The 25,577-nt window shown below is 49.4% G+C and overlaps 2 protein-coding genes across 4 annotated transcripts in view; one reads left to right on the forward strand and one right to left on the reverse strand.

Annotated features, from left to right (window-relative positions):
• The first annotated feature begins 1 nt into the window (after position 1).
• CDAN1 (codanin 1) lies at positions 2–16,316 on the forward strand. Of its 2 annotated transcripts, XM_055437002.2 has the most exons (29): positions 2–105; positions 340–830; positions 1,044–1,247; positions 1,441–1,610; positions 1,741–1,854; positions 1,937–2,015; positions 2,429–2,549; positions 2,733–2,842; positions 3,306–3,395; positions 4,320–4,395; positions 4,913–5,118; positions 5,417–5,537; positions 5,662–5,808; positions 5,921–6,087; positions 6,476–6,563; positions 6,809–6,898; positions 7,087–7,141; positions 7,351–7,484; positions 7,568–7,671; positions 7,949–8,107; positions 8,465–8,528; positions 8,699–8,777; positions 8,963–9,111; positions 10,262–10,369; positions 10,498–10,561; positions 10,725–10,906; positions 11,161–11,268; positions 12,291–14,014; positions 15,447–16,316. In XM_055437002.2, exons 1-28 carry the CDS (start codon positions 16–18, stop codon positions 12,414–12,416), a joined length of 3,696 nt encoding a protein of 1,231 aa, XP_055292977.2. In that variant the 5' UTR covers positions 2–15; the 3' UTR covers positions 12,417–14,014; positions 15,447–16,316. The 2 variants fall into 2 exon arrangements, with proteins under 2 accessions (XP_055292977.2, XP_088695886.1); XM_088839760.1 differs by lacking the exons at positions 10,725–10,906; positions 11,161–11,268; positions 12,291–14,014; positions 15,447–16,316 and having other exon boundaries at positions 8,963–9,064; positions 10,498–10,530.
• The window catches only part of STARD9 (StAR related lipid transfer domain containing 9), a 44,563-nt gene continuing 31,774 nt past the window's right edge, over positions 12,789–25,577 (reverse strand). For both annotated transcript variants that reach the window (XM_055436999.2, XM_055437000.2), the window contains 7 exons: positions 18,338–18,455; positions 18,075–18,196; positions 17,832–17,896; positions 17,459–17,661; positions 17,248–17,327; positions 16,861–17,019; positions 12,789–16,398 (listed from right to left, as the gene is read on the reverse strand). In XM_055436999.2, the coding sequence (XP_055292974.2) occupies positions 16,297–16,398; positions 16,861–17,019; positions 17,248–17,327; positions 17,459–17,661; positions 17,832–17,896; positions 18,075–18,196; positions 18,338–18,455 (849 nt within the window). In that variant the 3' untranslated portion in view covers positions 12,789–16,296. The remainder of the gene's footprint in view (positions 16,399–16,860; positions 17,020–17,247; positions 17,328–17,458; positions 17,662–17,831; positions 17,897–18,074; positions 18,197–18,337; positions 18,456–25,577) is intronic.

Here is a 25,577-nt window from a genome sequence, read left to right on the forward strand (position 1 = left end):
AGCGCCCTGACCGGGATGGCGGCCGTTTTGGAGTCGCTGCTGCGAGAGGAGCTGTCGGTCGCAGCCGCTGTGCGGTGGATCGCGCGCAGCGCCCGGAGTTCGGAGGTAACAGCGCCGACACGCCCCCAGCCTGGCCTGAAGCTGCTTCCCGCGGGAGATTCCGCTCCTCCCGTCCCATTCCTCTAGACTGCCTGGCTGTCAGCCGGGGCCGAGTGCGCTCCAACTAGGGGCCGCTGCCCCGGTCGCCCGCCACCCTCAGCGCGCCCTGCGGCCCCGGCTGCTCGCGGGCCCGGGCTGGCAGCTGACTGACTCTCTCGCCCCTCGCCACCTCTCCCTCAGGATGACCCCAGGGAGGCGGCCGCGCTGAGCGCACTTCGGCCACTGCGGAAGGAATTCGTGCCATTCCTGCTGAACTTCCTGAGGGAACAGAGCAGCCGCGTCCTCCCGCAGGGCCCCCCAACCCCCGCCAAAGCCCCGGGCTCCTCGACAGCCTTGCCAGGGAGATCCGGGGGCCCGCCGCGGGGCGGCCGCGGAGCGCGCAACCAGCTCTTCCCTCCGATCGAGGCTTCGAGCGCCACCGCCGCAGACGCCCCTTCGGCCCGCCGCGGGGGCAGGAGGCGGGGCCCGGGGCCGGCCCGCGAGCGAGGAGGCCGCGGCCCCGGGGGCCTGGAGGAGGGGATCAGCGGGGAGTGCCTCCCCTGGGCCGGAGGCCGGAGGCCCAGGATCTCTGGCAGCCCCAGCAGCCCCATCCTCGCGCGCTCTGATCCCCCAAACCTCAGCAACCTGGAGGAGTTCCCTCCCGTGGGCTCCGTTCCCCCCGGCTCTGCAGGGTGAGAATCAGCCCTCATCTAAAAGATGGCTCTGCTAGGGGAGTTAAAAACTTAAGGCTGGGTGCGCTGTAGTAGAGCGTGGTAATGACAAGAAAGTTGGGGGTGAAATATCTACGTGGTGAGGGGCATTTTGCAAGGGGTGCTAGATGTTATGGTGGAGGGGGAGATACTTGAAGATGGGAATTAGGAAAACCTACGGCTACTCTTCAACAGGACCAAGCCTTCCCGCAGGATCAACCCAACTCCAGTGAGCGAAGAGCGATCACTTTCCAAGCCCAAGACTTGCTTCACCTCACCCCCAATCAGCTGTCTTCCCAGTTCCCAACCCTCAGTCCTAGACACTAGCCCTTGGGGCCATGGACTTCCCTCAGGGTGCAGAAGTCTGCAAGAGGAGCGGGAGATGCTCAGGAAAGAGCGGTATGGCCTTGCTGCTCCCGAGGATGTTAGCTTCCTCAGTGGGGGATTTGCAGGGATTTTCCCTGTGATTAATTTGTCTCCTGGGAACCCTGGGTCTGTTTCCTGGGCTGTGGACATGTCTCTAAGAAACCTGAGTGTGGCTCTGGAAGGGAAGCCATGCTGACTGCTCATGACATTTCTCTTTCCCTGGTAGCTCTAAGCAGCTGCAGCAGTCACCTACTCCTGCCTGTCCCACCCTAGAATCAGGATTTCCTCACCCCAGTCGGACAGGACACCTCACAGCTGAACCCGCTGACCCTGCCAGAGTATCTTCCCGCCAACGTCTGGAGCTGGTTGCCCTTGTCTACTCTTCATGCATTGCAGGTGAGTGAGAACAAAGAGCCCTGGAATGAAGACACTTGTAGAACTACAGGGTAAAAGAATTGATAAGGTGTGTAGAACTGAGCTTTGTTTTGACTGGCGTTCAGTACCCTGGAGTTTCCTTTTTAACCAGAGAACCTGGTACCAAACCTCTTCTTGGAGCTTTTCTTCGTCCTTCAGCTCCTTACAGCCCGGAGGATGGTGGCTGCCAAAGACAGTGACCTTGAACCAATTCCAGGAGCTGTAGGTTGGTGAACAAGCCTTTTTTTGAGAAATGATGTCTGGAAATGAAATTGTTTTTAACCAACAGCTTGGTACTGTCCTTCTAGATTCCCTGGAAAGCCCTCTGTTCCAGAGTGTCCATGATTGTGTCTTCTTTGCAGTGCAGGTTTTGGAACATCAATTTCAGTAAGTTTCCCCAGCTGAGGCATTTGAACCTTATTCTCATCATTCACTTGATTCTCTGGCTACTTCGGGAGCATGCTTATGCTTGACACATGTAGTGACCCTAGACCTTTTCCTACGTGTAACCTTCAGTTTCATGTCAAAGCTATGAATTTAGCCCTTGAAAGAATCAAACTGCCCCCAGTGGTCTTGGTAGCTGACCTTGGGGTTTATTTACTGTTTCTGCTTTGCTGTCCTTAGCTGCTCCATAGGGTCTCCTTTCCTTTCCCATTGCCTTTCTCATCTTTAATCCCTGGCCCGTGACTTTTCTTTATGTGCCTGCTCTGTGCTCCAGGGAACACACTGTGTGGTGCAGATGCCAGCTGCCTGTTCGCAGTCTGTCCCATTCTCAGGCATGTGTGCTTTCTTCCCTGTAGCATTCTTTCCCACCTGGACAAAGGGACGTTGAGGCTGTTGGCTGAGAACGAGCGGTTACTGTGTTTCTCGCCGGCTCTGCACGGCCGCCTCCGAGCTGCCTATGAGGGCAGTGTTGCCAAGGTAGTGACCCCATCTTAGACATCTTCTCGCCTGGACCTGACCCTTCCCAGTCTCATAATTCAGGTGGCCCAGCTCACACCACTGTAGTGTCATGTGACCTAAAACTCTGGACTAGAATATGGGGATGCAGTTTTCTGAGCATGAACTCTGCTTTCAGTCCCTAATGTCACTTCCATGTTTTAGGTCTCTCTGGCGATGCCTCCTTCTGCTCAAGCTGTCTCCTTTCAGCCAGAAACTGACAATCGTGCTAACTTCTCCAGTGACCGAGCCTTTCATACTTTCAAAAAACAGAGGTGATAAGAAAAGGGGACTTTGAGGGAGGGGATGAAGCAGCATTTTCTCTGGGATAGGCAGCCTATGTTGTTTTCATAGAAACTAGGTATTTGGCACTAACGGGTGTAGTTTAGCACCTCCAAGCCCTTCCTAGCCAACATGTTAAGGGCCACTTAGCCTCAGTCTGTCTCATGCCGTGGACTTGCACCTCTGACAGGCGCAGCTCTCTCGCAGGTGTAATGACTTTGATCACAGGGTTCTCAGATGAGAGCGCCAGATCAGCCTTTACTGCCCGCAGAAGTATGTGAAGCATGTGGTGTCCTGCTGTTGGGTCTGTGGGATTATCACATAGAGAACCTTGGAGAGGATAAGGAATGCATCTGTGAATGGTCCTGTCCTCAGTTCTGAGCTAGAGAAGGCGCTCCTGGGAATGACTTAAGCCAACTGTGCTTCAGTTGATCAGACATCTTATGTGTCTGCCAGGGATGTGTTTTACGAGGTACTTCGAGAGTGGGAAGATCGCCATGAGGAGCCTGGCTGGGATTTTGAGAAGGGCTTGGGCAGCAGGATCAGGTATGTGCTCATACACTGGTCACTTTTTATTGCTTCCAGCAGTGAGCAACTTAGTGGTGTCTAGGTAACTGATTAGAGACAAGGCTTCTCTCCCGACCCTGAACTCCTTCTAGCACAAAGCTGTTTTCTGTCTTCCTTAATCTCTTAGTTACTGCCGCCTCTGCCTCTACTCAAAAGGAATTTGTTTCTCCAACTCCTTCTACTCAGAAATCATTTATACTTGCTCTGTGATGGCAAATGATTGATAAAGTGGAATACTCTTATTTCAGGTTGTGTGAGATTTGGCTCATCACTGGCATAGACCCTTTCCAACCTCTGTTTTCTCCATCATCTAATCTGACAATACAGATAACTTTGCGTAGCCGGATAACTAGGATACAGAAAGAATCCTAGACACCTCTTGTCCGGTGTCTCCCGTCCACGTTGGTCATGAAGCTCACTGGCAGTCAGTATAGACTGAAGAGGAGAAGGGTGGTCTTGTTTCATGTTTGGTTAAGTGTAAGGTTAAGGGCTTCACTGGTGGCTCAGATGGTAAAGAACCTGCCTGCAATGCAGGAGACCCAGATTCTGTCTCGGGGTCGGGAAAATCCCCTGGAGAAGGAAATGGCAACCCATTCCAGTATTCTTGCCTGGGAAATCCCAATGGACAGAGGAGCCTGGCAGGCTACAGCTCATGGGGTCGCAAAGAGTCGGATATGACTGAGTGACTGACAGTTTCAGTAAGTGTATCTCTAGCCTTGAGGGATCTTGGTGCTAAGGAAAGTATCCTTTACCTTTTCCTATATCCTTGTGCCAGCCAGCTCTGGCAGAAGGCTCCTCAAGCCCCTGGTAGAGGGCTGAAAGTCTTAAGGATTGGCTTGTTCTCTCAGATCTTTCTCCCCCTCTTCCTCCCATCACACCCCATCCCTGCCTCTTATTCCTCAGAGCCATGATGGGTCAACTCTCTGCGGCCTGCAGCCACAGCCATTTTGTTCGACTTTTCCAGAAACAACTTCTCCAGGTAATTGCTCCAGCAGGAGATCTGTCTCCAGTGGACAGTATGTATTATAGGTGCCACTGGCACTTTGGGATAGGCCAGGAGAACAGGCAGGTCCTTGGCTGAAGAGTGAACAAGAGTTCTGCTCTTTGGGTGGTGGTGGAAATTTGGGAGCCAGAGAGTGCTCTCATGCCTTACACCTCCTGCCTCCGTGGGCCCCCGCATACACCCGGCTCTCCTGGCCCTCCCTCAGTCCCTCACTACTTTCTTGCCCTTGCTTTGTGGTGTGGTAGAAAGAGCACAGGGTTAGGTCTGGTTTCAAATCTTAGCTCTCGTGACACTATGCAGATGTTGAATCTTAAAATTTCAGTTTCTTCACCTGTAAAAATAAGAATATAATGCAGACCTCAAAAAATATATCTATGGCACACAGTATAGCGTGGGCATCCCATATTGTTCACTGCTTCCTCATTTTCTTCAGCCCTTCTTTCCAGGAAAACTCACTGGTTTATCGATTTCTCTCCCCCTCCCCCTGCCCCAGATGTGTCAGAGTCCTGGTGGTGCTGGGGGCACTGTCTTGGGTGAGGCTCCGGATGTGTTAAATATGCTTGGAGCTGACAAGCTGGGGCGGTTGCGGCGCCTACAGGAACGGCTTGTGGCCCCTCAGAGCAGTGGGGGCCCCTGCCCACCCCCTACCTTCCCAGGCTGTCAGGGCTTCTTCAGGGACTTCATCTTGAGTGCCAGCAGGTAAAGGTCCCCTGTCTTGCCGAGCGTGGGGGTAGAGGCCCGAAGAGGTTTGTGTTCCCAGAAGGGCAAGAGTTTGCTCTCCTTGGCCTGGAATGTCAGCGGGTGGGACTAGGGGATGCCCAGGCTACTACTCACCCACACTTCCTGCTTTCATTTCCCTTCTCACTCTCTCACCTACGAAGGTAACCTCGTTACTTGACCTCCTGTGTCTGCCCTGCTGAGCCTTTCTGTCTAGAGCACCACCTCTGTTATCCTTCCTGCACCTCTTCCAGTACCTTTTTCCCCCTTCCCTTCATAGCTTCCAGTTTAATCAGCATCTCATGGATAGTCTGAGTTTGAAGATCCGAGAACTCAACAGCCTTGCCCTTCCTCAGCCTGAGCCTAGTGATGAGGACGGGGAGTCAGACGTGGACTGGCAGGTTAGAAAGCAGAAGGGAGGCTCTGCTCTAGAGGGGAAAGGATATTTTCAAGAAGTCTATAACAGATGTGGTTTTGTTCTAGAAGCCTAATGCTTAGGACCTTTTACTTCTTGATGGCCTGCAGGGTGAACGGAGGCAGTTTGCTGTGGTGCTGCTCAGCCTAAGGCTTCTGGCCAAATTCTTGGGCTTTGTCGCTTTCCTGCCATACCGGGGGCCTGAACCACCCCCGACCCGTGAGCTCCAGGACTCCATTCTGTCCCTGAGGAGCCAGGTGAATGGGGGTGCTGGTAAGGAGGGAGCTGGGAGGAGCCGCACGGCAATGGCGTTAGGCGTCTTTCTCCAGCCCCTGGGATCCAGCCACTGACTGACCCTGGCCCTCCCAGGTGCCCCCAGTCCTGGATGTGCGAGCTCTGCTGCAGCAGGGGCTGCGGGCACGCCGAGCAGTGCTCACAGTGCCCTGGCTGGTGGAGTTCCTTTCTCTTGCCGACCACATTGTCCCCATGCTGGACTATTACCGCAGCGTCTTCACTGTCCTGCTGCACCTACATCGGTGAGTCAAGAGAGGGCAAGGCTTGAGAAAAGGGTGCAGGGAAAATGTTGCTGAGGCTGGTGCTTTTTGAAGAGGGCCAAGCAGCTTGTGCTTCCCGTGTGCTTCCATAGCTGGAGCTGACCCTCAGGGTAGAGGCCAGGCCTTGATCCACAGGGAAAGACAGTGAGCAGTTATTTGCACTTTGTTTGGCCCTTTTCTATTCCTACTGTGGCCCAGCTAAGAGTGAGTACAGATCTGGGAGAGGTGATGAGACCTGGTTGCCTACACAATTGCAGTCCCTTTTAGGTCTCCTTTTGAGAATCACCTTCCCAGTGATAGCTTTTTTTTAAAACTCCATTTTATTTCTTTCATTGCACAGATTCCACTCACACCCTTATTTACGTTTTAGGAGCTTGGTCTTGTCAAAGGAAAGTGAAGGGGAGATGTGTTTCCTGAACAAGCTGTTGCTTCTTGCTGTCCTAGGCTGGCTTTTCCAGGTTGGTGGAATGAGGGTCCAGGTTGGGGAAAAGGGGTGTGACTACTGTGGCTGGAGATAGGGAAAGGGAAAGTGCAGGACTCTGACAAAGAGCGGGGCCAGACACTGAAGGCTCAGAGAAGGAAGGATGGGGTTGCCACAGAGGAAGGTGGCTTTGAACCTGGTTGTCTAAACCCTGGGACCAGGAGGTCGGAGGTGTGATGAATCCCTAAAGTGCTGGCTGGCACTGCCCTAATCTCTTGCCAGATTCCCACAGTCCCTGAGGACCTATTCTTTCTGGAAGAGGGTCATTTGGATGTCTTTGAGGTGGACACAGTAGCTTCAGAGCATTGCTTGGTAAGTGTTGGGGTCCAGCCAGAGCCATGGGGGCCACAAGAGTAAAGGAGGTAGCGTGCCTGCTGGCAGGCCCACAAACACAAGCCAGAATAGAGGCTGAAGTCTCACGTAATTCTCTAACCCGACCGCCCCATTTTTGGGAGGAAGGGAAGCTTGCCTTCCCCAAACTGACCTGTTCTCTCCCCCAGGACAGCATGCCTGTGGTGGACCAGCACCTGCTCTACACTTGCTGCCCCTATATTGGTGAGGATACTCTTCCCTGAGCGTCCTGTCCTTGGCCCGCCCCTTCATGAGCACCCAGAAGGCGCCCCATGGGCCCAGCACCCTCGTGCTTTGTTCTGTGCTTCAGCGCTCCCTGAGGCCTCATTCTGTCTATTCCACAAATGCTTAGTCTGGATGCTTGGGAGCGTGGGACAGTTCTGAAACTAAGCACTTGGGCTTCTCTGATGCAGGAGAGCTCCGCAAACTGCTCGCTTCATGGGTGTCGGGCAGCAGTGGACGGAGTGGGGGCTTCGTCAGGAAAATCACCCCTACCACCACCACGGGCCTGGGAGCCCAGCCTCCCCAGACCACACAGGGGCTGCAGGTAAGGGGCAGGGTGGAAGCAGGGGCCACCCCATGGGTAAGGGAAAAGGAGCCCTTCCCTGCACTGCTCCCTCCTCCCCACAGGCACAGCTAGCTCAAGCCTTTTTCCACAACCAGCCGCCCTCCCTGCGCAGGACTGTGGAGTTCGTGGCAGAGAGAATTGGCTCTAATTGTGTCAAGCATATCAAGTGAGTCTGAGTTGAGGGGGTTGGGAATGAAGTTGTTGCAGGTCCCAGGCTCATTTCCTTATCATTTTCCCCCTTTTAACACCTTGTTGCCAAACTGAGGCAAGTCAGCTGAGGGGTGGGGACAGCGGGTAATAGAGGACAGGGGCCCAGTGGGATGGGGGAGGCTGAAATGGCTAACATTCTTTCAAGTTAGTTCTGACCTGGTTTGCTTGAATTTGCAGCCCCTTTCCAATTCAGCCTTTCCAACTACCTCAAAATCTTGCTGTTCCTGCTGCAGGGCCACGCTGGTGGCAGAGCTGGTGCGCCAGGCAGAGTCGCTTCTTCAAGAGCAGCTGGTGACACAGGGACAGGAAGGGGGCGATCCAGCCCAGCTGTTGGAGATCTTGTGTTCCCAGCTGTGCCCTCACGGGGCCCAGGCGTTGACCCAGGGGCGGGAGTAAGATGCCAGTCTGTCTGGATCCTCTCATCTCCACTCTACTCTTAGCCTTTACTGTCCTGTCCTTTTTTCCTTATATTCCTTGTTTATTCCATGTCCTCTCTCCACCCTGCTTTTGTCATTCTATTTTTGCCTGCTCTGTAGGCTCTTATCTTGGTTTTTACATGTTTAAGGACCCAAGTTTAGAGTCGAATTGAAAGGGCATGTGGTTGGGTGTCCAATCTCCTGGCATCTAGGCTGGGCCTAGAGAACTAAGCATGCCCTCCCCTGTGGCAGAGCCCTCCCAGCTCAGGGGACTGGTGCACTCAGGGACCCAGCTGATATCTCCAGACATCACTGACCTCTGTCTCCTTTCAGGTTCTGCCAAAAGAAGAGCCCAGGTGCCGTGAGGGCACTGCTTCCTGAGGAGACCCCGGCAGCTGTATGTAGGAAGTAGTCCTGGGGTTAGTGGGCTGGGGGTGGTGGGAGAGGAGTGCTGTGGAGCTGTGTGCGTGTGAACGTGCGCATGAGGTGGTAGGCAGGTCAGTCCTGGACTTGGACATTCATCACTGTTCTAACTGCCCCTGACTCAAAACTACTTCTGTGTCACAGGTTCTAAGCAGTGCAGAAAACATCGCTGTGAGCCTTGCGACAGAGAAAGCCTGTGCTTGGTTGTCAGCCAACATCACAGGTAAGGTCCACAGAAGGGGAGTGACTGACCAAGTTTTTCAAAAGTGGACTGGCAGGAAGTCGGAGGCCACTTGGGAGAAGACAGGACTCAGGGCCAGTTGGCAACAGGGAAGGGCAGGGTTGGCGTGGTGAGCCCATGGAGGGCTGCTTTGCTGACCCCTTCTCTGTCCTCCCTCTGCCTTGCAGCACTGATCAGAAGGGAGGTGAAAGCGGCCGTGAGTCGCACGCTTCGAGCCCAGGGTCCTGAGCCAGCTGCCCGGGGGGAGCGGAGGGGCTGCTCCCGTGCCTGTGAGCACCATGCTCCCCTCCCCTCCCACCTCATCTCCGAGATAAAAGTACACAGCTCCCTACTCCCTTCGGCTCCCCTCCTCCTGCTCCCTGCTCTTTCCTAGTCGCCCTTCTTTCTTCCTCAGCGCCAGCATTTGTGTAGCAGCTTTCTGTGTTGTCCCACTAGTTTCCATTGTGTAACTGAATGGAGTTAGGTAGGGCCAAATTGAAATGAATGGTTTTAGTCATTGCTTTTCTCTGACTTTTGTACTTGAATCACCCAAAAGGGTGAAAGGGAAGCGGGTAGATGTGAAAATTGTTGACTGAGGACGTGGTACATAGATGGTATCGGGAGTGGAGTAGGGAGTGGCTATCTAGTGCAGTAGGAAAGTTCTAAGGAATAGTTATCCCAGTATTGGGACAGTACTTCAGAAACACTCTGCTATGTGGGAGATGATGTTTGTTTGGTTACAGGCAGTAAGAATAATCTATCAGTGCTCTTAATTTGATAGAATTTATACTGTCTAGAGCAGGAATCTGAACAATTCATGGGCCAAATCCAACCTGCTGCTTGTTTTTATAAATCAAATTTTATTGGCACATAGCCACGTTCATTCATTTACAAATTGTCTGGGGCTGTTTTCATGCTCAGCAGCAGAATTGGAGTGGTTGGGGCAGGGAACTAAACTAGTAACTGGCCCAGATCTGGGGTAGTAGTGTTGTAATAAAGATTTAAACTAGGGACAAAAAAGGACTGACTTAAGTTGGAGAGTATATAAGACGGAGAAGGAAACTCTCAGCAGCCATCAGCTACTGGTTTTCAATACACAGATGATTTCTCTCCTGAGGCCTCGACTCTCCTGAGAAAATGAACAGAGAATCATGAGGGACAGAAAATACCACATGTAGGTGATAGGACATAAATGCTTTCAGAACTGGCTTGGTACGACATCTCGAGCTCTCTGGAAGCACACTGTCCCTTGGCTTACCTATTCCATCTGCTCCCTCTGTTGTCCACTTGGTTGCTTCTCCCAGCTGCCCTGCCCGAGTCCCACGTCTAAGGGCACCTTGGCCCATTACTTCACCCCAGGGCCCTGTCTTCCTTTTCTTTCTGCCTCTCCCCACTGGCTGATCCCCACCCCAAGCCATGTTCTTGTGGCCTCCTTGGCCCTGGCCTGGCCTTCAGCCTTACTCTGCGTCCACCCTTCCTCTGTCCAGGATGTGCTCTCCTTGGCTGTGGGGCCCCGGGACCCTGAGGAGGGAGTTGCCCCCGAGTATCTGGAGCAGCTCCTGGGCCAGCTGGGCCAGATGCTGCGGTGCCGCCAGGTGAGACACAGCATGATGCTCGTCTTTCATATCCTTGTCTGGTACCTGGTAATCAGAGCTGCACTGGCCCAGGGCTGTTGCTTGAATTATGGTGCTAATGTCCAGGGTCTCCTGTTTTTCCCCCACAGTTCCTGTGCCCACCGGCTGAGCAGCATCTGGCAAAGTGCTCTGTGGAGTTAGCATCCCTCCTTGGTACGGCTCCTTTTTATCACACCCCTCTGTTGCCAAATCACCCAGTTCTCTAAGGTTAGGTACAAGCAAGATTAGAAAACAGCTTTTTTCTGCTCTTCTTCCTCCCAGGGACACATGACCCTGCCTCCACTTCTTAAGGCCTGGCTTTTCTCTCTCCCCACAGTTGCAGATCAAATTCCCATCCTGGGGCCTCCGGCACAGCACCAGCTGGAGAGGGGGCAGGCTCGAAGGCTCCTGCTCATGCTGCTCTCCCTGTGGAAGGATGACTTTCAGGTGCCAGTTCCACTGCAGCTGCTGCTGAGGCCAAGAAACGTGGGGCTTCTGGCAGACACTCGGCCGAGGGAGGTGAGCCAGAGAAGGTGATGGGGGCTGGCGGGCAGGCTTCTTCGAAGCCTCTGCAGTCATCTTTTACACCCACTGCCCCACATGTTATTAGCTGGTTTAGTCCCCTTTTCTGGGGCTGTGCTTATTTTCTCCTGTACACTCAGAGGGACGACTCAGTCTCATCTCCCCTCCTCCCTCAGCAGCTCTGTCCTCTGTATCAGGGTCGCTGTGCAGTCCTCTTAGCCCCCTAACCTCTTTCTCCATGTGTATTGCAGTGGGACCTGCTGCTCTTCTTGCTCCGGGAGCTGGTAGAGAAAGGTCTGATGAGACGGATGGAGATAGAGGCTTGCCTGGGCAGCCTCCATGAGACCCAGTGGCCAGGGGTAAGGAGTCTTCATATTCTATCTGGAGAGAGAAGAGGTGTCATGTCCCTTTTATCCTGAAAGGGGGGCAGGTGATAGGGCCTGGCATCCTGAGGCTCTTCCAAAGCTCAGCAAATATTTTCAGATGTCTTGAGGACCACCCTGAAATGAAATGGCTGCTCTGGGGCTGCTCCTTCACATTTAAGTAGCTGTTGTATGAAGGACTGTGTCCATGGAGGAAGGGAAGATAGTGAGAAAGCATGGCATACCTCCAGCAAACCCCTCTGATGGTGGGGTTGTTTCTGGCCACACTGCTTGTCTTGCAGGGTCAGGGATTGAACCTAGGCCCTGGCAGTGAAACTGAGGAGTCCTAACCACTAGATTCAGAGAAGGCAATGGCAAGCCACTCCAGTACTCTTGCCTGGAAAATCCCATGGATGGAGGAGCCTGGTAGGCTGCAGTCCGTGGGGTCGCTAAGGGTCGGACACGACTGAGCGACTTCACTTTCACTTTTCACTTTCACACATTGGAGAAGGAAATGGCAACCCACTCCAGTGTTCTTGCCTGGAGAATCCCAGGGACGGGGGAGCCTGGTGGGCTGCCGTCTATGGGGTCGCACAGAGTCGGACACGACTGAAGTGACTTAGCAGCAGCAACCACTAGATTGCTAGGGAATTCCCAAATGTGGGTGTTTATAATCAGGATAACTTGTATTTTAAGTTTAGTCAGTCCTTAATGTGATTTAGGGCAAAGTAGTTTCTTCATCCATAAAATGGGAATAACTTAGATCTTATGGGGTTTTTCAAGATGAAATAATGTGCATATGAAGTACTCATTAGTGGTTCTGAGCCTCCCAATAGAGGCTCACCCTGTTGGGGACAAGTCCATTTCCATGTAGAAGGCAGTTGGGAAAAAAAAAATACCTAGGTTGTCTACTCACTGCTTAGCTAGGGCTTCATATTTGTGACTGATTTTTAGTAAAAAGGATGAACAATTTAGAATTATGTGTCTGCTTTTTTCAGTCACCTTTCTGCTTATTCCAGGATTTCTCTGAAGAATTAGCAACACTGTTCAACCTGTTTTTAGCTGAGCCCCATGTGCCAGAACCCCAGCTAAGAGCTTGTGAACTGGTACAGCCAAACCGGGGAACTGTGCTGGCCCAGAGCTAGGGCTGGAAAGTGTTCCTATTTAGGCATCGCACCAGAGCGCTGGAGCCCAGCCTGACTGTGCCTCAGGAGGAGGCCCCAGAGCCACCCTAAGTGCCCACTGTGACCCGTGCTGCTGTGGAATTAGCTCGGTCTGTCATCAGGCTTCCTGCTCACATATGAAGGAAGAGTGTGGCTGCCTGGCACCCCACGGACGGCAGGCTCACCATCCCAAATCTGGGAGGAAGAAGGAGGGGTCACTGGATTCAGGATGGTGGAAAAACCTAGAGACTCCAGTCCCGGAGAAGAGGAGTTGGCTTTATTACTTGGATACTAAGTGAAATGACCTGTGGGGACTTGTTGACACAAGATTCGAGCCCCACTTGCTGCTACCCCAGTATCTCTCAAAGCTTTGTGGTTTGGAAAATCATGACAAAGGCAACTGACTTCTACTTAACTTGTGAGTAAAGTTAAACATGAATCTTGGGAGTCTACATTTTCTTACCACCAGGAGCTGGACTGCCATCTCCTTAAAAATGTACAACAGATGTGGGGCTCGCCCGACAGAAACCTGCCTTTTACCTTGCACCCTGCCTGCCTTCAGTCCCGTGCAGGTAGTAACTTTTGACTCTAGCTCCATCCAGGGGCCAAGCACGGGCAGAACACTAGAGCTTTTTAAAATAAACTGTTTTCTTTACTAAGGGCTTCTTGTCTGGTTATTTTCACCTGATTCGTGCCTATAGAAGGCTGCAAAGTCTCAGGTGGGCTTGGAGGTGGGTCTTGACAAGGTAGAGCTATCCTAGTGGCTTGGTCACTCAGCAGAGACTAAATGTTCCCGTATGTGAGACCTGCAAGCCAGAGAGCCTGGGGCCCTTATTAACTCACTGCCAACAGTATTGACTTCTGTGCAGCTCCCTTTAAAGGTTTAGGATGTGTGAAATTTCTACTCACCAGCCCTTGGGATGCTTGTTTTTGTGGGGCAGCAGGGGGGAGCGGGAGTTGGGGATGTTTGAGTTGACTCAGAACGGAAGCATTCTACATGTCTATAAATGGTGCACCAATTCTAAGAAAGCACTACTTTGATAATGTGCATTAAATTCATTCCTGTAAAATTCATGGTTTTTCTACTTTGGCAGTGTATGCAGAGAGAGTCAGTCTCTGCCAGAGAAAGGAGAAGGGTACTCAATGAACCCTCTTGAAGCGACACAAAATCTGTGCATGTGTGTGTATTTCTTAAGAGGAAAAGTTCTCAGCTGTGAAAGAGGTCTCCAACCCAAGGAAGGGTAGGTAAGAGGCTCTGGGCCTAAAGAGGTCTGCTGTGTGCCATTACAGTAGGTCCTGTCAGCACAGAAGGGTAAAAATGGAAATGGCTCCCCTACCACTCCAGTCACACTTCTGCCTGGTCAGGCTGTGACCTGCCTTTCCCCTCAGCTCATCCGAGGCAATAAGGTTTTGCATCTCAACCTTTTTTCTTCATCTGTCCTTTGAATCTAATATACTATAGGAAAATTTGAAAGTTCTGAATACTTGGGAACCAAAAAAGTTTTAAGAAATGTCTTATCTTTCTGCACCCATCAGGTATGGCTCAACGAAAGCACTGCTCCAGGAAGCCGAGTCCCAAGGTAAGCAGCTACTTCAGACACTCAGCTCCATGTGAGGTGAAACAGACAAGCAAGCAGGCAGGAAAGCCTGGAGCCCTGGAAGATGCTACTCAGCTAAACAGCAACAGGCCCAATTCAGGAAACAACGCTGGTCTGTGTGAACCTTAAAGGCTTACTTTAGGCAGCCAATAAGAAAGGAATTAGAGACAGGCAGCTAACGAACTAGTGAACCCATTAGTATTTAGATTCTTTTCCATATGCCTGCTTTCTACTAGTTATCTAAAACAGTGGTTTTCAAAGTGTGGTCTCCAGCCTCACAATCACCTGGGACTTCCTAGAAATACAAATATGTGGGCCCCTCCAGGCCTCTAAATCAGAAACTTGAGTTGGGGCCAGCCTGGAGTATCACAAACCCTTTCCATGATTCTAATGCACAATAAAGTCTGAGAACCAAATATCTTAATACCAGCGTCAGCTAATGTTCTTTGATTTGCTGACTCACATGCCTGGCTTGTGGCTTCTCTAGTTCAGGGGATATGGTCTCCTCGGGGCTGCCCACATGTTCAGATTCCCACTGCTGGCTCTGCCTCAGAAGCTCCAGAGGTACATACCTGCCAAAGGGCTTCCTTCCGGGGCTCTGGTTACTGCTGGGTGTGCCAATGTCTGTTCTGGAGTCAACCCTCTTGTTCATACTTGGGCTACAGCTGGCAATAGCTGGGCAACTAATCTGGTTGCTCTTTATATGCAAAGCAGTGCTGAGCTCATAGGAAACAGTATATATGTGTAAACTATATAGCTTGAAACTGGGCCATGAACAGTTACTGCCATCATAATACAGGCTGAATTCTGAGCTCAAATGACACACTTAGGCTATCCCAGGGTAGTCTTCACTGAATAAAAGTACACGCTGGACTTTTAATTTGCAAGTGTTCTGAACTTTTCAATCAGTGGTCTTAATCATATGAAAAGATAGGGGAGTACATAAATAGGGTGTTAAATATATCAAGTGTTACCAAAATATTAACCAGAAAAATAAGTTTAAAAAGCAATTTTTTAAAAAAAACTTCAGTACTATATAAATAACTTAATCTGAGGTAAGAGGGGAAAAAATCCTGCAAATACTTTCAGAAAAATAAATCTCTGCTGGACTATGCAGAAATTTACCTTTTTACCACATCATCTCAATCCCCATATGGTCACCCTCTTCTACCAAAGATTCTGGGCACCAGAACTAAGGCAAGAATCTCTCCCACCCCTACCACTTTCAAGTAACCATACAGAATAAAAGCTCAAGTTCAGTCAGAAAACTGAACCCAGTCACCATCCCGCCCTAGAACAGAAGGGGCTATAGTAGTGTGTGGAATGCTCGAGAGCCTGAAGGCTGCAACCAGCCTTCAAGTGAGGTAACAAATGGAACTGAGCTTCCTCCTAACATATCACTTAACTCCTCTAGGAAGTCCATTATCATCCCTCCCGTCTTCAAAAGACAGTTTTTCATCTCTGAAATGAGAGATGTCCAAGCCCCATCGCCAGTCTTCAAGGATCTGGGGCCCCACCCTGACCCCAAATCTATCCAGCCAGCTTCTACAGTGGTTTTCTCATTCTACTGAGCTCTGGAATGATGGCTCCATAACACAGCACCGGTCAGTACTCCTAACTGGGGCTAAGACCCAAACGAACATCCTCTCCTGCGAGGGAAAGGAAGGGGGTGGGAGCAAGGCAAAAATTAATAATAAAGCAATTTGTAAAGATTCAAGGAGGAGAAACAATTCTACATCATTGTTCTGGCTTGTGTAGATGTTTTTTTAAACCATTTTCTGTTTTTGCATTTCCTAACACTCCATCCCACAGTGGAGCTGAATGTTGGAGGCAGATTCTGAGTGCTGGCCGATGGCAGCTTGCTCCTCCTACCAGCCCAAGGGCTGCACCAAACTAAGTAAGCACCATTTCAGAGCACTGCCATTTCCCAGCTCTACTGGCTGTACCCAATCCTGATCCTCGAGTGGCCTATATGCCGTAGGGTCCCAGAGACAGGAAAAAAAGGTGAGAAATCCAAAAAAGGTGAGCTGAGCTTCATTCACTCTGGATGGCCAGAGCCAGAAGCTCAAGCGCCCTTGCTCTGCAGAGGTGCCAGCTGTGACCAAGTGCCGACCAGGTTTCACTGGAACGTCGGGGCGGAATGCTGTCTGTTCAGTTGGCCACAGCAGGTAGCCTTGGCTCTTCTTGCATCAGGATACATAGAGGAACAAAAACTGCCCCTGCATCTCTGGGGCATCCTGGAGTGCCATCTTGACTGTGAGATGCTAACTACCAAGGAAGGAAGCCAGTCTGGCTATAACCAGTGGCTGCTGTTTGATGAAGGAGCTTAGAAGTTGAGGGGGGAATCCTGGAGCACCAAGTTCTACCTGAAATAAACCAGAGAGGGAAGAGTTAAAGGTGCGCACTGGGGCATACTTCAGCCATAAGTAGCTGCGGTGATGGGACAAACTCTGAATGAACTGTGCACAGTCCTGTACGCTGCTGTTCAGATCTAGACAAAAGCTTCACTTCCCAATGTCAAGTCAGGGAACTGAGGCTGCTGCTCTGTCTCATGACAACTCATCTATCTCCTGAGGACCCTGGGAACAGCCAGAAGATGAAGGCCACCAGGCTCTGAAAATAGCAGCTTTCAAGAAGGTTGATCAACTCTGCCTCATTCCTTCCTTTCTGATTCGCCACTGATTTGTGACCCAAGAAACCCTTAAACCTCCAGCTTCAGGCCACAGGTCCTGGGTCCTAAAGGATGTTGAGCAGCTTTACAGTAAGCTCCCATGAGGCTGGGGTCAAATCAAGGCATGCTGTGAGACAAGCTGCAGGAGGTCGGTCACCTGGGCTAAGTAGATGACTCTGGTGATGGCCTTCCCATCCACAGTGAGGGGCTGCAGGATCCAGGCACTGGGCAGGACCTCCCCTCGGACCATCTCCCTGCTGGGTCTCGGCATGGATGCATCATACACAGACTGAGCTGCCATGATAGACAGCTGCCCCTGGAAACACAGCAGTGTGAGTTCAGCCTATGTAATGTGGCTCCACCAGGGACAGGCTCCAGTGCAGGCAGTACCGTGGAAAGACCAGCCTTCGAGGCCCTCCCCCACACACACCATGTCCAATTTGCCCTCCTCCCCTGCCAGAGGACCGGATGCCCACAGAGGTTGCTTTTCACAACACGCCAGCCCAAGTTCCTCCCACATCTTTACCACCAGCGAGGCAGGCACCTCTTTGGCTTCCACGCAGACACAACAGAAATCCCGTGGCTGCTTCAGTGCACACACGGTGGAACTGCACACCAGATACACTGGAGGGGCAGGGATGCAGAAAGTCAGAAGGTGCCCTGTGGCACCCCATCATTCTGCAGCCTGACACCCTGCTAGACCAAGCCTGAGCACCCAGCCTCCCAAGAGTGCTGCCTCTGCTCCCTGGGCTCACCCAGGTTGATGCTGTTGGTCACCCGCTGGTGCAGCCTCGCTGTCTGGATGGGCTTATGGTACAGGGGCCACAAGGTGGGGTCACTCACAGCTGCCCACACATGAGACAGTGGCTGGGACACCACGCCAGCCCCCAGGAAGCCGTGCCGGGTGGAAGAGAACATCTTGTAGTACAGCTGCACCTCCTGCTCCTCGCCCTGATGGCTGGGGGAGACACCAAGGGTGGGGAAGAAGAGCATGGGGTAAAAACTGGGTTCCAGGGTCACAAAAGAAGAGCTCAGGTGAGGGACTCAAGGAAGCCAGGGTGGAGAAGGCAAAGGAAGAGCCAAGGCCAGCAGGCGTGCAACAATAAGACACTGTGCAAAGCAACTTACTTCCAGCCGGCTGCTGCCCGGCAGCTGAAGAGGTTGTTCAGGTTATCTGAGCAAGCAGCCATTACCTGGGGACACAGTGACCACACCCAGATTAGTGGGCACAGTTGGTACAAAGCAGGCCCTTGGATGACTCCCTCAGGCCAGCGTTTCCTGAATCGCCCCTTCTGTAAAGATAGCTGCTGAAGAAGCCCTCATCTGCCCTGTTCCTCCCCACTAAGCAGAGTCTGCTGCAGGAAACCTCACATCAGCCATAGAGAGGTCCACGATGTGCTTGGCCAAATCCTTGTATGAGGAGGAGGAGGAGGTCCCCAGGCTGGACAGGCTGGACAGGGAACAGCAGCAACTGCCCAAAGTGGCTCTGCGGCCTAAAATGAATAGGCAGAGGCTCCTGAGCATCAGGGGCTTGGGGCAGCACCGGCATCCTGAGGGACTGTGACCCCCCCAGGATCTAGCAGACCTCAGCCCTGAAGTCCCCACACAAGGCAGGTACCTGCCCCACCACTCACTGTAGGCTAAGCTTTTCCAGGCAGAGCCGGCCAGATTCAGCTGATTGTTCCTCACTGAAGAACGGCCCCGCAATTCCCCTATCCAGGAGTCTCTGGAACCAGGCAAGTTTGTGTCGCCCTACAGAAGAGAAGATGCTCAGGACCAGAGCCAAGGGAACAAGAGAGCAGAGCACCAGAGAGCCAGTGCAGAATCATCTCTGCCTCTGAACTGCACAGTCTTCAACATAAAGGCTCCAGTGAAAAGGCCATCCCCACTGGGATTACAGGAAGCTGGATGCCCCCAAGAAGGCAAAAACAATACAAACCAGTCCCTGGAGAGTTTCCTTGCCCTTCAAGTCGCAAGTTCAAGGTTGCTTGTAGAAGAGTTCCAACAGGGATCAGTATAAACTGGGGCCTGAGAGGTACCAGGGGTCATTGGGTGGGGGGACCCTCTGCCCACTGAAGCAACTGGAATGAGGCCATGGCTGGAGCTGTGTTTAGTGTGAGCAGCAAAGAAAGCCCAACTGGGAGGTGGGATGGGGAGGGAAAGTTATGGGCTGTGAAAAAATTGACTTTGGCCCCAGCCCCATGTCCAATGGCTAAGCCCAAGGTTGTAATGTGGAACCAGTTCCAGTCCAGTCACTAAATTGTGTCTTACTCTTTGCAGTCCCATGGACTGCAGCACACCTTGCTTCCCTGTCCTTCACCATCTCCCGGAGTTTGCTCAAACTCATGTCCATTGAGTCAGTGATGCCATCCAACCATCTCATCCTCTGTCATCTTCTGTCTCCTCCTGCCTTCAATCTTTCCTATCATCAGGAAATTTGGAGCCAGACGCCACCTTTACTGCAAGCAGCTCCTCAGTGACACAACGCTTGACTTCTGCTGGATCCAACAGGCACTTACCATCCTACCTCTATCGTCAGTTCCTAACTTTGTCCTGCTTTAAAGACAAGAAGACATCAACAGAGGTATTCTGTCTCCGTCCTTACCTCCTTTCTTCTTCCTGCAACATCCAGTCTGCTTCAGGCAGACTGAGATACTTTGCCACCTTCTTAAGAACTTTTCACTACTGATCACCTCCTTCCTCACTCATTGCCTCCACCTCTTCCCCTTCACTAGATTCTTCATATGAGCACTTAAGCATGCAAAGATTTCTCCCACCTTTAAAAACCTTCCTTTATAGGCATCTTTGTTCTTCATAGACTTGAAAGGACTGTCACCATTTGCATCTACTGCCTCTATCCCCTTCTGAACCCATTCAAGGCTAGCCTTTGCTGCATCCATGTGCCTGGATCTAGTGAACAGGTCCCAGTCCTCATCTTGCTGAGCATCTCCCTTTCACAGCAGCATTGTTTATACTAGGCCAAAAGTGGAAACAAACTAAATGTCCATCAACTTATGAATGGACAAATAAATATGATAATCATATTTATATGATTATAAATATGGCCATAAAAAGGATTGAAATTCTGATACATGCTACAGTGTGGATGAACCCTGCTGTGGGTTCAAAAAAGGATACACTGAAGTCCTAACTCCTGCTCTAAGTGTAACTGTATTTGGAAATAGGGTCTTTGCAGATGTAATTGAGTTACAATGAGATCCTACTGGATTTGAGTGGGACCTACATCCAGTGACAGGTGTCCTTATAAGAAGGCCACATGAAGAAACAGGGACAGAGAGACACGGGGGGAGAAGCCATGTGATGGCAGAGGCAGAGGCTGGAGTGATCCAGTTACAAGCCAGGGACTGCCAGCCACTACCAGAAGCTCAGAAAGAAGCATGGAATCTAGAGGCATGGAACTCTAGATTCTTCCCCTAGAGTTTTCAAAAGCAGGATGGCCCTGTTGACACCATGATTTCACACTCCCAGCCTCAAGAACTCTGGAAGAAGTTTCAGTTGTTTTAAGCCACTCTGTTTATGGTAATTTGTTATAGCAACTGTAGGACATCAAGAAACCCTGGAGACATTATGAATGAAAGAAGCCAGTCACAAAGGACCACATATTGTATAATTCCATTTATATGAAATATCCAGAATACATACATCGATAGAGGCAGGAAGTAAGTAGATTAATGGCTTACAAAGAGTTGGGGATCGTGTGTTTGAGAAGTAATAACTAAGGAGGGTAGACGGTTCCTTTTTGGGGCAATGAAAATATCCCCAAATTGATTGTGTTGATGGATATTCCACTCTGTGAATGTACTAAAAGTCAACAAGTTATAACAACAGCAACAACAAAAGAATAAATGAACTAAAGGAAGTGCTCAGAAAAGATGGGCATATTAAAAGGGCATAAGACTCAATCTGAAAGAAAAAGAACTCCAAATAATAAAATCTGGGCAATTAAATTAATAATGATAATATTGGATTATAACTCATAGAATGAAATATTTATGAGTCCAAACTGAACAAAATAAATAATTGGATAAATCTAAATAGGGAGAGAAAGGATAATACTTCCTTACAGGAATACCAAAAGAATCAATAAATGTAGAAGAAATTAGGGAAATACAAAATTGCCATTAAAATACCACATTAATAATTTTTTCAGGCATACACAAATGGATGTTAAGTGGGCAAAAATTTGAGATAAAATAGTATATTTGCATGGTCTCTATCTTTCCCATGATGCTTATTAATTATAAACAGAAAAATACTAACTTTCAGTGGAGAGAGTCTAGCCACTACCGTAACTTCAAGGTTAAAATCACTAACAAGACATAATGACATCAAGTACCCTCTGAAATACTGAGGATAAGGCATTGCATGGAACATATACCACAGTGCTATTTGCTGTTTCTCTGAAATTTTAAAATAGCCAGTATCCTGCATTTTTCTTTGGTTTATCTGGCAACCCCAACTGACAGGGCAGTTTCTGTGGTATTCTTGACAAAAATGCATAACCACAATCTAATCATGAGAAAACAGCAGATAAACACATCCTATAAAATTACTGACCACGAGACAAGGAAAAACTATGAAATTATCAGCAGAAGAAGGAATTAATTATTTTAAAGGGCAGAAATTAACAAGTTCAAATCAAAACTGACTTCAAATAAGATAGAAAATCTAAAACAGAGGTTGGCAAACTTTTCTGTAAAGGGCATAGTAAGTATCTAAGGTTTCATGGACCATTTTAATAGATGCAACGACTTACCTCTATCACTATACCATAAAAGCAACCACAGAGAACGCACTAAAAAATGAGAGAGGCCATATTCTACTAAAATGTTATTTACAAAAACAACTGGTGGACCAGATATGACCAAAGGAGTTTGCCGAACTCTGATCTCAATACAGCACTTTGCACAGAAGAAATTTTTCAAACAACTTATCCTGCCAAATACCAGGCCTTGTCATTTTCACAGGATCATTATACTCCATCTTAAAAAATTAGGTAATTCTAAATCTATTTTAATCTCTCATCGCCAATTTACCTCTCCCACCCACCTAAAATTATTCTGACTTCTTTAGAATACATCTTTTTGTTTGTATGTATTCTTACAAAAGGATTGTTTTACTATATGTAGTTTTAATTTATACAAATTTTAGTTTTAATTTATACAAATAGTACTGTGTTGTACCTCACTGTTTCATAGTGCTTTTCATTCAGTACTTTGCCTAGGTGTTCATCCAATTTGTTGATTCTGACTCTTACACTGAATACAACAGTCCTGGCATAAGTCCTTTTGAAGGAGTTTACCATCACCACCATTTCTCCTACCATAGTTTAGCCTCAGGCCAAGCTACATGGGGGAACACAGCCCCACCCATCAACAGAAAATTGGATTAAAGATTTACTGAGCATGGCCCCGCCCATCAGAGCAAGGCCTAGATTCCCACACAGCCAGTCCCTCCCATCAGGAAGCTTCCACAAGCCTCTTATCCTTATCCATCAGAGGGCAGATGGAATGGAAACTACAATTACAGAAAACTAACTGGACATGGAACAACAGACTGGTTCCAAATAGGAAAAGGAGTACGTCAAGGTTGTATATCGTCACCCTGCTTATTTAACTTATATGCAGAGTACATCATGAGAAACGCTGGGCTGGAAGAAGCACAAGCTGGAATCAAGATTGCCGGGAGAAACATCAATAACCTCAGATATGCAGATGACACCACCCTTATGGCAGAAAGTGAAGAGGAACTCAAACGCCTCTTGATGAAAGTGAAAGAGGAGAGTGAAAAGTTTGGCTTGAAGCTCAAGATTCAGAAAACGAAGATCATGGCATCTGGTCCCATCACTACATGGGAAATAGATGGGGAAACAGTGGAAACAGTGTCAGACTTTATTTTTTTGGGCTCCAAAATCACTGCAGATGCTGACTGCAGCGAGGAAATTAAAAGATGTTTACTCCTTGGAAGGAAAGTTATGACCAGCCTTGATAGCATATTAAAAAGCAGAGACATTACTTTGCCAACCAAGGTCTGTCTAGTCAAGGCTATGATTTTTCCCATGGTCATGTATGGATGTGAGAGTTGGACTGTGAAGAAAGCTGATCGCCGAAGAATTGATGCTTTTGAACTGTGGTGCTGGAGAAGACTCTTGAGAGTCCCTTGGACTGCAAGGAGATCCAACCAGTCCATTCTAGAGGAGATCAATCCTGGATGTTCATTGGAGGGACTGATGCTAAAGCTGAAATTCCAATACTTTGGCCACCTCATGCGACAAGTTGACTCACTGGAAAAGAGTCTGATGCTGGGAGGGATTGGGGGTGGGAGGAGAAGGGGACAACAGAGAATGAGATGGCTGGATGGCATCATCGACTCGATGGACATGAGTCTGAGTGAACTCCGGGAGTTGGTGATGGACAGGGAGGCCTGGTGTGCTGTGGTTCATGGGGTCGCAAAGAGTCGGACACGACTGAGCGACTGAACTTAACTGAACCAAACGGCTGCTGAGAGGAGCTCCCCCACGCCCGAGGTCAGGGGCTGCAGTGGAGAGGATCAACCCCACATCCAAGGAGCAGCAGCTGCGTGGGCACAGGAGGCCAAGAGGAGCTACTCCATGTTCTAGGTCAGGAGGGGAGGCCGTGAGGAGATACCAATTGACCAAGGTAAGGAGTAGCGGCTGCGCTTTGCTGGAGCAGCTGTGAAGAGATACCCCACGTCCAAGGTAAGAAACCCAAGTAAGATGGTAGGTGTAGCGAGAGGGCATCAGAGGGCAGACACATCGAAACCATCATCACAGGAAACTAGTCAATCTGATCACACGGACCACAGCCCTGTCTAACTCAATGAAACTAACCCATGCCATGTGGGGCCACCCAAGATGGGCGGCTCATGGTGGAGAGGTCTGACAGAATGTGGTCCACTGGAGAAGGGAATGGCAAACCACTTCAGTATTCTTGCCTGAGAACCCCATGAACAGTATGAAAAGGCAAAATGATAGGATACTGAAAGAGGAACTCCCCGGGTCAGTAGGTGCCCAGTATGCTACTAGAGATCAGTGGGGAAATAACTCCAGAAAGAATGAAGGGATGGAGCCAAAGCAAAAACAATACCCAGTTGTGGATGGGACTGGTGATAGAAGCAAGGTCCGATGCTGTAAAGAGCAGTATTGCATAGGAACCTGGAATGTTAGGTCCATGAATCAAGGCAAATTGGAAGAGGTCAAACAAGAGATGGCAAGAGTGAGCGTTGACATTCTAGGAATCAGCAAACTAAAATGGCCTGGAATGGGTGAATTTAACTCAGATGACCATTGTATCTACTACTGTGGGCAGGAATCCCATAGAAGAAATGGAGTAGCCATCATGGTCAACAAAAGAGTCCAAAATGCAGTACTTGGATACAATCTCAAAAACAACAGAATGAGCTCTGTTCATTTCCAAGGCAAACCATTCAATATCACAGTGATCCAAGCCAACACTGAAGAAGCTGAAGTTGAACGGTTCTATGAATATCTACAAGACCTTGTAGAACTAACACCCAAAAAGATGTCCTTTTCATTATAGGGGACTGGAATGCAAAAGTATCACGATGGTGTGATCACTCACCTAGAGCCAGACATCCTGGAATGTGAAGTCAAGTGGGCCTTAGAAAGCATCACTATGGACAAAGCTAGTGGAGGTGATGGAATTCCAGTTGAGCTATTTCAAATTCTGAAAGATAATGCTATGAAAGTGATGCACTCAATATGCCAGCAAATTTGGAAAACTCAGCAGTGGCTACAGGACTGGAAAAGGTCCCTTTTCATTCCAATCCCAAAGAAAGGCAATGCCAAAGAATGCTCAAACTACTGCACAAATGCACTCATCTCACACGCTAGCAAAGTAATGCTCAAAAGTCTCCAAGCCAGGCTTCAGCAATACATGAACTGTGAACTTCCAGATGTTCAAGCTGGTTTTAGAAAAGGCAGAGGAACCAGAGATCAAATTGCCAACATCTGCTGGATCATCGAAAAATCACGAGAGTTCCAGAAAAACATCTCTTTCTGCTTTATTGACTATGCCAAAGCCTTTGACTGTGTGGATCACAATAAACTGTGGAAAATTCTGAAAGAGATGGGAATACCAGACCACCTGACCTGCCTCTTGAGAAATCTGTATTCAGGTCAGGAAGTAACAGTTAGAACTGGACATGGAACAACAAACTGGTTCCAAATAGGAAAAGTAGTATGTCAAGGCTGTATATTGTCACCCTGCTTATTTAACTTATACACAGAGTACATCATGAGAAACGCTGAGCTGGAAGAAACACAAGCTGGAATCAAGACTGCCGGGAGAAATATCAATAACCTCAGATATGCAGATGACACTACCCTTATGGCAGAAAGTGAAGAGGAACTAAAGAGCCTCTTGATGAAAGTGAAAGAGGAGAGTGAAAAAGTTGGCTTGAAGCTCAACATTCAGAAAACGAAGATCATGGCATCTGGTCCCATCACTTCATGGGAAATAGATGGGGAAACAATGGAAACAGTGTCAGACTTTATTTTTGGGGGCTCCAAAATCACTGCAGATGGTGATTGCAGCCATGAAATCAAAAGACACTTACTTCTTGGAAGGAAAGTTATGACCAGCCTAGATAGCATATTAAAAAGCAGAGATATTACTTTGCCAACAAAGGTCTGTCTAGTCAAAGCTATGGCTTTTCCAGTGGTCATGTATGGATGTGAGAGTTGGACTGTGAAGAAAGCTGAGCACCGAAAAATTGACGCTATTGAACTGTGGTGTTGGAGAAGACTCTTGAGAGTCCCTTGGACTGCAAGGAGATCCAACCAGTCCATCCTAAAGGAGATCAGTCCTGGGT

Source organism: Moschus berezovskii, chromosome 9 (genome assembly GCF_049115385.1).
Source record: "Moschus berezovskii isolate FMDL1 chromosome 9, NW_MosBer_1.0, whole genome shotgun sequence".
Taxonomy (NCBI): Eukaryota; Metazoa; Chordata; class Mammalia; order Artiodactyla; family Moschidae; genus Moschus; species Moschus berezovskii.

Excerpts from the sequence above, each read along its gene's own strand:
- CDAN1 (XM_055437002.2), top strand. The coding sequence starts at position 16 with ATGGCGGCCGTTTTGGAGTCGCTGCTGCGAGAGGAGCTGTCGGTCGCA. Across the intron at positions 2,843-3,305 it reads CATACTTTCAAAAAACAGAG|GGATGTGTTTTACGAGGTAC; the intron begins GTGATAAGAAAA and ends TGTGTCTGCCAG. Across the intron at positions 7,142-7,350 it reads CACTTGCTGCCCCTATATTG|GAGAGCTCCGCAAACTGCTC; the intron begins GTGAGGATACTC and ends TCTCTGATGCAG.